At 39.9% G+C, this 12319-nt stretch overlaps 1 protein-coding gene across 26 annotated transcripts in view; it reads right to left on the minus strand.

Annotated features, from left to right (window-relative positions):
* Positions 1–12319, minus strand: part of LOC109642618 (band 4.1-like protein 3) — a 43037-nt gene that overhangs the window by 15264 nt on the left and 15454 nt on the right. For 20 of the 26 annotated variants that reach the window (XM_069510702.1, XM_069510693.1, XM_069510708.1 and 17 more), the window contains exons 3-12: positions 9861–10004; positions 4915–5019; positions 4618–4660; positions 4442–4517; positions 4034–4252; positions 2721–2808; positions 1818–1862; positions 1017–1169; positions 809–906; positions 138–313 (exon numbers count right to left, since the gene is read on the minus strand). In XM_069510702.1, the coding sequence (XP_069366803.1) occupies positions 138–313; positions 809–906; positions 1017–1169; positions 1818–1862; positions 2721–2808; positions 4034–4252; positions 4442–4517; positions 4618–4660; positions 4915–5019; positions 9861–9914 (1057 nt within the window). In that variant the 5' untranslated portion in view covers positions 9915–10004. The remainder of the gene's footprint in view (positions 1–137; positions 314–808; positions 907–1016; positions 1170–1817; positions 1863–2720; positions 2809–4033; positions 4253–4441; positions 4518–4617; positions 4661–4914; positions 5020–9860; positions 10005–12319) is intronic. The other 6 variants (XM_020107477.2, XM_069510701.1, XM_020107475.2 and 3 more) reach the window with 1 other exon arrangement.

A 12319-nucleotide genomic window follows, 5' to 3' on the forward strand; every position in this document is an offset into this window, starting at 1 on the left:
TTGTGCAGGTGACAGAAACAGGGTTTCTGCTCTAAACAAACTGGATAACTAAACAAAAGTCCTGGAGTTGACACCATTTCAACTCTGATGGCACTTGTGGCCAGTCAATGAAAACACAACCACAAACAGCTCCTCACCTCCATCTAAGCTGAGGGACATGTTGTAGCGTTTGCTGGCTGAGCGCTCAAACAACGGAGCAGGTCTGATGATTTGGGAGCTGGCTCTGCGGGTCTGAGCCTGCGTTCTGCCACTGTAGCGAAACTTGGAACCGAGGCTCAGGAACTTCTTCGGAGGTGCCTCTGGGGACACGAGCCTGTCGCCAGTTACAAACACTCACATTAATCAACAAGAAAACAAAACATCAATTTAAGCTGCACACTTTGAAAAGAATTAGAACGCCTTCTAATTTGAATACTCTCCAGAGAGCCTTTGGGCTTGACTCGCTACACAAAAGAACCCAGGAGACCAATTTTTGCCTTAAGCAGCACAAAGCTACTCTGCATGTTGTCCAAATGACAAGAGCTACTAACAAACTGAGCACAGTTCCACTAAATCAAGCATTTGAGGTGGTTATCAGTTCATTTATGTTTGCATGGCTGGCAAGGTCACTTTAATGAAACAATAGCAAAGAGCTGGGGAAACAAAGAAGCTTCTGTTTGACGAGTCCAATAAGTCAAAATTCTTTTCCTTTTCTACAAAGGCAGATTTTCAATCATCATCCACTTTAGGGAGGAATAAAATCCAACCTTTTATCTTAAATTACAAACCTTCTGCTATGTGAGAAACAGTTTCCTCGTTTATGTCTTACCTGAAAAAGGTATGATGTTCAACACAGACCTTCCACAGCCTTTTGGCAGCGCGATGATTTGGAAGCTTGAAACCGATTGTGCTTTCAAACTGTTCAAACTGCAACACAGATTAAACACTGTAGTCAGATTCTCTTACTCTGAACTTTCCTGTAAATACATCCATCTAATCTATCTTTTTAAATTAACTATCACGAATGTCCTCTTTACCTCGCCGGGTCGGATTTTAATGTAGAAATTGTTCCTCTTGTAGGAGATCTTGAGGATTTTGGGCCAGGCGAACCTGTTGATCCGCAACCGGTCTCTGTAGATGAGGAGGCCACTTGCACAAACGCCCAGCATGATCTCCACACCCTCCGAGTCCTGCAGACATTAACAGAGACACACACAAAAAAATAACAAAGAAAATGCACAAAAAAGAAAATTAGTTTAGTGAATCTCCTTATTAATGTGTAACGTTGGTAGAGTAACACTGAATCCCTGACAAAGGAGAAGCTTAAGAACAACAATGCTCTTCTTCTCCTGTTCTGCTAAAGATAAGCTCGTATTCGACAAACTCTAAGGTGTATGGAGGTTTTCGGGAGCCCGGGCACAGCAGGGTTATGTAGACTTGAACAGAGCTAACTTGTGATAAGAGAAGGGTAAAGCAGGCAGGTGATGAAATAATGAGTTCAGGCATACTCTAATCTTCTCTATGCAGGCTGTGTTGCTGTTGAACGGTGATTCAAAAGGGGCACAAAGTGAGTGAGAGTTGGCAAAAGCGACAGTGAAGTCTTGGGAAATGGTGGATGAGGCACAAAATGATGCTCTTCACTGCAGAAGCATGAGATGAGCAGGTGAAACCAGTGATAAAGGTTTGAAGAGGGAGGCTCTGGCCCCAAGCAGGAACAACCAGTCTAAAATAACAATGGGATGTTGAAAGTGACAAATTTGTATGTAACCATGCACGAGAAAAAAAACACACACACGCACTCACACACTTGGGTAAGCACATGGGATGCAGCCTCTTACCTCTCCCAAAGCTGGAGCCAAGCTTTCATAGAGACTCCCTACCAACTTTGCATTTAATGAGAGAGGAGAGAAGACAAAAGAGGGATGCTGGTCTGATATGTACATATTTTTCTCGTGAATCAAAACGGTGTCTCATAGAAGCAACGCTGAGCATTGTCGTCGACTCAGTTTGATCAAGGCCGCTTCCTCGTCTCTGTCATCTCCTCCATTCTGATCTAAATCTGCAAAGGCAATATCCTCCCCATCACTCACATCTACACCCATTTTGACTTTCAAAGCGCTTTGGATAACAGATTCATATCAAGACTGATGACTGTAATTTTCTTTTATGATGACAGTGGTCCTGCTGTCACATTTCAGCTCTCTCTTTACTGCCTGTGTTCTAATGAAGTGTTTGATCCCATCTGGCTGGCACACTAGACGAAAAAAAGAAAGAAGCCGAGCTGGGCTCTAGATCCCACCCCATCCCGCCCCTTTCTCCCCCTACTCTTTAGCCCCAGATCCACGGAGGTAGAAGTGAAATAATGTCAGTCAATCTGTGGTGCAGCAGAGGCGTTTCTGTGACAGCCATGATGTTTCTGAAGCAGCGGTGCTGTGGTGGAAAGCGTCGCTACTGACTGCATGATTGCGATGTGTTAGATTGCATAGAGAGAATACAAAACATATTCATCAGATTACTTGAAAACATCTTAATGCAGCTCGGAGGCACTGACTGTTTCTGGAGACATTAGGTTAACAAATAAAAAGATACCACTCACGATTTTTATGGTTGATATAAAGCTGCACCCAGCAGCTGGTTAGCTTAGCTTAGCATAAATGCTGGAGACAGGCAATGTTATTTAATTTTAGGAACTGTTTTGATAAACTTTATACAAGCAGTTAAAAGTTCATATGACGTGTTACCTTGGCGTGGTGGAGGTCCACACCATACATGGACAACTTCTTGGCGTTTTCCAGGAAGTGTATCTCCGCTTCGGCCGGTGTCATCCCCCTGATAAAGACGGAACCAACCAGACATTAGGAGTCAACAAATTGAGACAAGAAGAAAGATTTGATGCTTTCAGACCAAAGTTATACTCAAGACCAGTCCTGTGAGATCTGAACAGGGATACTTCACAGATTTATTGTATAAAAGCTTTCAGGGAAATGGTTGCTTTTATGGATGCTTTCAACTGAAGCGACACAGATAACCGTGAGTGCATCCATTTTTAGCATAGAGGCCTTCGGGGAAACTCTAATCCTGGCACTGTCATAGCCTCGCTCCACCCACAGGGCGAGACAGGACTGCATTAAATTACACACAAATCACTGTAATACAGAGAGAACAAGGGGCTCAGACAAAAGGACAGCCAGCTGGAACCATTAATAAGAAAACACAAATCCAGTGTCTACAGACGTGTTGCCTTTCAAAGAATATTATTAATCTTTAATGTGACTCAAGTTAACCGGACTGACTAAAGGTTTTAAAGTTAAAAGAACCTGAAAAAAACATTTTCCAAACCTGCATCAAAATATGAGCAACAGGCTTTAGTGGGAATTTTCTGCTGAAGTTAGATGTGTTCTTTTATTTTTTCATACGATAAACAGTTTCTCATTTAGAGGGTTTGTGCACAAATCAAAGTTTAGAAACATTCAAATCTGAGTGAAGAAATTTGTTTGGTTGTATTTCAGGCCACTTTCAATCAAATCTGATTACAACTAGAGCCTTGCTGATAAATCGGTTCAGTCATTGTGAAAACCTTTATTTTACACAGATAAACAATATATCAAAGATTTGCATTTATATTTGTACTGTAGATTAAAAAAAAACATGTTTATTTTCTTAATTCAAGATCTATATATTTGGTTGTATTTGTGTTTTCTTTATATTTCTAGTCTGGTTTAGTTTGTGGTTAAACAGTAAAATATCAAGCCTCAATTCCATTTCTTCATATATTTCCCTTTTCTTTTTTATATACATATGTGTTAGAAATATTTTACTCCCATATTTTACTTGAATATCTGGCTCTGAAAAATCTATAAAATTAAAACCTCACTTAAAGTAAAGATTAGATGTTTTTGATTATACAAAAAACAAATCTTTACCTTTTACTAGAATGATTTGAAATAACTTTTTAAAAGATGTTGTACAATTTGATTGATAAACCATCCAGGTCCAGGGCTGTATGAAAAGATAAAGCTATGAAAATTGTTTTATAAATAAAGTGGAGACTAACTTGTAGGTCTTGTGGAGTTCCATGACCTTCTCCTCTAGCTCTTTGGTCTGGTTGGGTGCAAAGCGCAGTTCGCTGATGTAGTCGCTGCCCAGTTCTTCAGGGTCATAGTCTCCCAGTTCAGACTGCACTGCGTAGGAACCCAGTACTGTGTGGGTGGCGAAGGAGCAGGGCAGGCGACCTGAAACCACATCATCTCTAAGCTGCAGGCACAGATAGTACCTGTGTGAGGAAGAAGAGACACAATACAAATCAGTAAAACATTTTGTCTGGATTTCCTTGAAAGCCTATCAGTGGTATTTAATGTCACTGCATGCACATAATTAATTATTTTCCCTTTTAAACTACATTTTTAGGCATCAAATCAATTAAACTAAAGCTTAAAAACCCACAATTGCATTACTAACTCACCTTGTGATATCCTCAGTGAGCTGGGAGGGATCTGGGGGGTAAAACTTTACGTTGAATGCAAAGTTCCAAGGACCAGCTGAGACATAGAAAAGACATTGAATTATTAAAAGCAGCACTTTCGAGGTGATACACCACATTTAATCAATTCACTGGATTCAGGAGGATATGAGACTTACTCCTTATCTGCTTCTTCAGTTCCTTGGAGGGGTCCAGCCAATTCTGCAACAGACAACCACAGACAAAAACATTCATCATCACCACTTTATGAGCATATTACTAACGACTGAAGTTCCTAAGTCGGACATTCTGGCTGTCTGAGAATGTTTAGCAGAGTCATCATATAATTTCCCTACATAAGGACTTTAGGAAAGTTTTAGTCAGTCTGGTTTCAATGTGGATGCATTTTACTCCACTAACTTTAATTTGAGGGTTGTCCCTAATATGACAGTTAAGATGATAGTTTGCTGAAGTACCTTCTGGTTCTCTACATCTTTGTGTGTGATTCCGAAGTAGTCTCTCTCCAGCAGATTGAGGTGATCGCATACTTTGTCAAAGAGCACTTGTCCCCTGGCTCGTTTCTGTGACAGGGAAAAAAAAACATTCAGCATTCAGTACTGTCATATAATAAAAAACTGAAAGCAGTGGGAATATAAGAAAGAGTGATCAGACTGAGTTTTCTTTAGAAATCTCAGGCCGTTTGCTGGTAATAATTAAATGAAAATTAACTCTAGATTAATTTTTGCAGTGCATCAACGTGACATCTTTTCAATTACAATAAGAGCGTGATGACACAGCACTTTACACTGCTGCTTAACGGAGATCTCTCTGCACAGGCAATGCCCAGAGGTATTGCAGCCGCTTTCGACCAGGTGGGCAACTCTGGATCAATTCATTCCCTCTGTATAAAGAAGAATTTTACAACAAACACACCTTTAAATTCCTGAGCTCAAGGTGAACCTCAGTTAAGTGAAGGCTTAGCAACGATCCAGTGCACATCACTGACCTGGAGCCGGATGTCATCAGCTGGAGCTGTGTCACTTCAGACTCATTTGGCTCGGCTCACACGGGATATTTTAAGGTCTGAGTTGCCACAACACAGACGCCTCCAGCCAAAGCCAGCTCCTCATGTCTGATACGCTGAGAGCCACTGCCACATTTGAGCAGCAGGAGTCACAACGCACCGCCGCATCTGTCAGATTCACATGTCAGGCACAGTATTGCCTGACATGGATAAACACACATCTGGCAGGGATTTTAAACAGATGCAGACCAATATAGTCTTCAACACGTGGTTGATTTGTGCGATTGTCTACATGCACAACATTCTCTTTATGAGAAAACTCCAGGGTATGTGCGTGATTTGAAGAGAGCTATAAAGCTGCTGTTGGCAGCGAGTTAATCCTATCAGAACATCTCAGATGGAATTAGCAGAGTCATGTCAGACTATTGCTGCCTTGCTGTGACAAGCAGCTTTTCACTGCAACACTTAACTCTGGCTTTTAATGACAGAGCCTCCACACACACAAGACAGAAGGTTCGGCAAATCTCTGTTTAGGCTCAGTCACAGAGTAGTCTGAGAGAAACAGCTCCAGTAACCAGACTGAATGTTAGGGCTGCAACAGATTCCACTGACTGATCTGGTTGTTGAGGAAAATGGAAACAGCAAGAAGCTGGAAGGAAAATTGATGTCATATTGAACAGCGACTGGAGATTCATAATGACCTTATGGAAAAGGAACTTACATCACCAAACCATGATTTAAAACTTGTTATACAACTAGTAACTATTTCCATCATGTATTTATCTGCAGACCATTTTTTAAAATCATTTGCTTTATAAAATCCTGCTGACAAACAAACAACCAAACAAACTAACAAAAAGACGACGGGGAATGTGTAACCTCATCAGCGGCGATAATGATATTACTGATTAACAGATTATCAAAATAGTTGCAGATTAACCAACATTGACTGGCATGCATTGCCATGTAGTTTTTAAGGCAGGATTAAAATGTGTATCTAAACTCAAATGAGTCTGTGATAGATAACAACAACAACAACAAAGTGAGGCGTGGGATTCCCCCCCCACCCTCTACAGAGAAATAACAGCCTCTGAAGTGAAGCGGAGGAGGTTCAGTCACAGTAAATGATAGGAAACGATTATGCCGGGACATTTGAGTTGAGCTGGAAAACTACAAGGTCAGGGGGATAAAAATGTCAAATCCTGACATTTCTGGATCAGTTTAAATGGGTTTGGGGGAGGGGGAGGAATCCCTGGCAGTTCTGTAAAGGATCCTCTGACCTTAATTGTATCACTGTGTCAAACATCATACACTGACCTGCCACAGCTCAGGTCCGCTGAGGTTTTACTTACCCTCTTCGGACACTTTCATACTGATCTTTTCTATTTTCAGGAAAACAGCATGGATGATGGATGTTCATGTTTGTTCCTTAATGGTTGCTATGACAACTCCTCTGGGAAGCAGGCAGCTGACCAGCTGTTATTTGTTGTAATTTGCTTTTGTATTGTTATGGATGTTTTTCTTCATGAAACCCTTTCAGTCGGTATTAGTAATATACACATGAAGACACTGGTACTGTGACTTCAGGTATCAGGATCAGTCGTGTATGATTCCCGCCTCGTGCACCATCACTGCATCATTAGCACAGCTTGATTCTGTGATATTGCGCTAATAAAAAAAAAAAAAGGATTCAGTCACAACCACGATTTGCTGAAGGGTCCTTGGAAGGTCTGAACTGAAATGTAATCAGTTATCAGGTTTGTTTTTTGCATATTTAAACACATTGAGAAAGGAGAAGCAGTTGATTAATGACTTGCTTGTTTAATGATAAATGGCTTAAAATATTAACTGCTTATCAGACTTAATAGAGACAGTGAGTACCAAGCACCAGCCTGATAAAAAACATATTGTTAAATTAAGAATGTGTTTGTGATTATGTTTCCAGTTTCTGTCTCTGCTGGATCCATTGTCTCACATTCCCTCTAATGACCTCTGCTCCAAGGTTATAAGTATTCCTCATCTAATGGTCGCCAGTGTCTGGAAACAATGAGCGAGACCCAGGTAGCCCTGGCAGGACAGCAGGACTGGAGATTACAAGATGAAATTAGATTCTTATAATGTAAGATGTCATTAAGACATGAATACAAACTTAACAGTGATGTTTACATTTCTTCAGTGTGTTTTTGTAAATCACACATTATCAGAGAGTAGTCTGATTACCTTAAGGATAAGCCCCTTGAGAAATATAATCTTGCTTTAAAGGAGAGTTCCAATAGATTAAATTATAATTAGATAATAAGGTTGTTGTGCATATACAGTTAAAGCTCAACTGCAGGATTACATAGTTAATGGCATCTAGTTTATACTCCATATCTGCACGATAATAAAATCAATATCGTGTTCTCAACGAAATTGAAATCATCACTCAAAAGGCTAATTATTGATTAAATGCTCATACCGTTTAAGCTGATTCACTTAGATAATTGAAGAATCGTGACTCGTAATTTATAAAATATAAGACATTTTTTTGTGTTTTTCATTTGCTCATAAATAACAAACAACATGAGGGAACATCTAACTCACATGAAGTTACTATCTACTATGTTTTTTTTACAATATCAGTTTACAAATTGATATTTGATATTTATTTTAATTATATTATCCAGCCAGTAAAAGCAGTTGGTAGATGGAGATGCAGCCATATCGGCCAGGGTCTGATTCACATACATACTATCATCAGTTATATTAGATGTAGTTTAAGGGAAAGCATTAGCACATCTCTCTGAGCAAAATCCTTTCAAATCAGCAGCACTGGAGAAACACAAAGGAACAAGTTGCCCACATTGTCCCTCATTTCCAGCTCCTTGTCCTTAAGAATCCTTCTCTGGCCTCAGTGGGACATCAAAAAATGCTGCCAACGCAAAGTCAGTGACACTGATTCCCTCCAACAAATGCTCCTGAGTCACGGTCAGAACGCCTCACCTCACCGCCACCACCAAAAACAGTGGGATTATCTTTCTATCCAAACCCCTGGTGGGAAGGAATCTGCTCAGAGGAGACCCGAGAAGAAAGGTCTGGTTCTTTACTTCAGCCCGCACACATTATTGGGAAAAGTAGAAAAGTTGAAAGCCACACAACCCTGAGAAAAGGCTCCACTTTGTATTGTTACGAAGAAAGAGTGAAATGTCAGGTGAGTTCACTGGTCAGATTTCTTTTTGAATTCATGCATTTCTGAGAAAGAAAGACTGTTTGAAGGCAGTAAGCAGCTACTATGTTCAAACAAATGCATTTACAACAATAACAACGCCTCTTTGACTGACTGTGGTGTCGTGTTTGATAAGCGTGAACACTGGAAATAATTACTCAAGGCTACATATGCTGTTATTTGACACAATAATAAATGTAAATCCTAAAGAATACATAAGATATGCACTGTCCTAACATATCACAGCTTTACTCTGGTGACCACTCTGTTTTGATGCAACTAAATCTAGGTCAATGAACATTCTATTTTTAATATGACCATTTTGTTTAATTGTCCAGACTCCAGCCCAGAAACTGATGCAACCATTCATCACCTCACCCTGCTCTTTCATTCTAACCCTGTATGATCAACAACCAACTCATGCTCCATTTCTCCTCCTCATAAACATCCCACCGCAGTATTTAACTTCTCCACATTATGATAAAAGCAACACTGCTGGGATGTTGAGGTTGCAAGCTTCGTATTTACAACACAAAGGCATGTATTTTTCAGTGTGTCGGTTCTCTTTCCCTCACAGGATTTATTTCTGGATCATGGATGAGCTTTGAAGTACCAACTAAACAGCTAAAGAGCTGTTACGTAAAAAAAAAAAAAAAAAAGACTGCAGGGAAGAAGCTTTGGAGGAAAAACAAATCCCCCGAAGCAATTTGGCACAATGCAAATGCACAGTGAAATCCATGAAATCCCTGTTTCTAAGAAGCACTGCTAAAAAAGAAGATTTTTTATTCTATTTTGTTACAGCAGGGCCAAGTGTCACAGGACTGATATTTGGAGGAATCCAGAAACAAACTCTCAGGGGTTTCATCTCCTTAGAAAACTGTCTTTGTGGAACACGTGTATTCGAATATACATGTTTGAAAATAATCTCCCACCGCTCTATCTAAAGGAAAGAGCTTATACATCAATTCAGACTGAACCAGCACTTATTCACCTTTAACAAAAAGAAAATGCTTCAGTCTTTTTTAAATGTTCTAAATGGTGACATCTTCAGATTAGTAGTGAATCCGCAGATGGAATGCTACGTTTTCTAATAATGGGTGATCATGCGTGATTTTTCAAGTGTTAAATGCAACACCTTTCGAAATACACCGCTGATGAAACAAACTGAGATTAAATAATCACACAGTACCCACCTCCACATCGAGTGTGAAGTCCGAGCCATCGAGCAGGGAGACTTTGCACTGCATGATCTTCACCTTCTTCACTCCTCTCAATGGAGACTTGGACAGACGACTGATGGATGACCTGTGGGATTCCTGGTCCTCTTCCTGCTGCTCCTGAGACAAAGGGATCAAGTGCAATATAACATCAATGAGTACATAAGGTTTGTATGGACTCTGTGTCTATTTCACTGGATGACTAAAAGAATTCTGATCAAGGCTTAAATGATTTTTGACTGGACGTGTTCAGACATGAAATTAGAAATACTATCTGTACACCATTTTCTTACCTAACTGCCTCAGACTGACCTAAACGTATTTTAATGTAGCTGTCTTTGACAAAACCACCAGTGCTGTCACATGTCCAAAACCTAAAAATAACAACGGGGACCCTGAGTGAATGTAATCAGGTCCCACTGAGAGGACCTAGAGGTGTACCGCCATTTTGTCTTTAACAGAGAAAATCCAATTTTCCACTTGGCTGAAAACAAAGCCTTCCTGACTGACTTTATGCTGAAAAAGAAGCATCAAGCCCAGAGACATTTTTTTTCTTCTTGTTCACACACAAAATGGATTTAATGCACTCTTTCATTCCCACATTGCAAATTTCTTATCTTGTTCGTCAGAGGAATTAGAATCATTTTTATAGAGCATGAGAATTGAAGTAACACCATAACTTAGATATGAATAACTTCAACTTTCCAAAGAATCTGTTTTAAGCTGTTATGGGTGATTAATGAGTGACAGAGGCAAGTGTCACTGATGTATGATATTCCAGTAGGGAAACTCTAAACAGAGGCCACTTCATTGATGCATCACAGCAATGACTGACTGTGTTGTATCAGGTTGCTGTGATATCTTTCAGCCGTGTTTCTGCTAATTCACACACCTCCGACAATGGCAGAGCCTCATCCATCACCGTCAGTGTGACATGATGAGGGCTGTGCATTGCTCTCGTTGTGTCAACATCAGAGTGTCGAGTGGACTTTCTCAAATGGAATCAGATGAATTGCAAAAATAGATTTTTTTGGGTAAAAACAACCTTTCTATCAACCTCGCCAGTAGCAGAAAATATGGTCACAACCTTCATCACAGTGAAAGTGCCCTTTAGGATATAAAATGTCAGCACTTCATTATTTTTTATCCAGTTACACATTAGAGTGAAATATTTTCATATTTAAAGTGAGATTCTTTCTTTCCTTCATTCACTTCCTCTTCCCTCTCTGCACTACTGAAATCGTCAACAACCAGAAAACATCATGTCGCTGGCCTGGCCGTCACAGAGTCACAATAATAAGAGAGGACAGCTCAGAGCTAATCCCTTCTCTAATGCAGTCTGAGAACCCACATACTCCAAACATCAGTCGAAGCCTGTACAGCCTTTTTTCATTAGAATAATAAATATTTGTTCTGCTCTTGAAGTTCAACCAATGGATGTAGCAATTTCTTCCTGATTTAAAAATAAACGTATAAATGGGTTTCAAACCTTGTGCAATGAGTAAATATCCTGCAGCTGAACTGGTTGATTTAAAGCTTGTACACGTGTAGCTACTCTAAAGCGAGTACTGCCTTGGGCTATATCAGTAACAAATTTGTGATCGCCAAGGTTGCCCATACTGAAGACAATCTGTATGCATGTACTCTCCTGCGGGCCAAAGTAGGACTAAAGCACTAAAGCAGGGAATGGGCTGTAGTTTCAGAGCACTGAAAATTTGATTTCCAGATCGATTAGATAGTGAGGCCTGGGGGTTGTTTGGGCCAAATTCAGCAGACAAGCACTTAGTATTCAGATAACATCAGAGGCTACCTGGACTGTCTGCCTGTATAACATGTATAGGCCACAGGCTGTATTTTTTATTCATAGAAGATAGAAGAACTGGGGTTTCCACTGTTCCACAGCAGAATATATAAATACCAACTTAGTCCACGAGCCTGGTGGTTGATCATACATATATATTGTTCATTAAATTCAACAACAAATAATCAGCACACATCACCGCAGATGAGACAGTCTTACAAGAAAAAGTAATCTAGATAAATTTGATAATGCTGCGAATGAAGACATCCACAGTTTGTCTGTGGTTTCTCAATCTGTGTTTTCACTGCCATTTCAAACTCAAAGCACAGAGCACTGATGAGGACGAGTCTATTTGTCAACAGATATATTTTGATTCAGAGCTGTAAGCACCACTGAGGCCTTTGAGGCCATGTTGTCAGTATTTTCTTTCCCATGTTCATTTCCAATTTTCACACAAAGACATAATTCATTCAGGAGAAGAATGAATGGTGTGTATTGTTTCTTTTTCTCAAATTCAAACCTACGATATGAGAATATGTAGAGTGTTTACATTCTGAGAATCCGTCCTTAATGGAAACACAGTATTTCTAAGCATCATAAAAAATAGGAGGGCATGTTTAAGAGTAAATTATTG

This window comes from Paralichthys olivaceus, chromosome 16 (genome assembly GCF_024713975.1).
Source record: "Paralichthys olivaceus isolate ysfri-2021 chromosome 16, ASM2471397v2, whole genome shotgun sequence".
In the NCBI taxonomy this organism is placed as follows: domain Eukaryota; kingdom Metazoa; phylum Chordata; class Actinopteri; order Pleuronectiformes; family Paralichthyidae; genus Paralichthys; species Paralichthys olivaceus.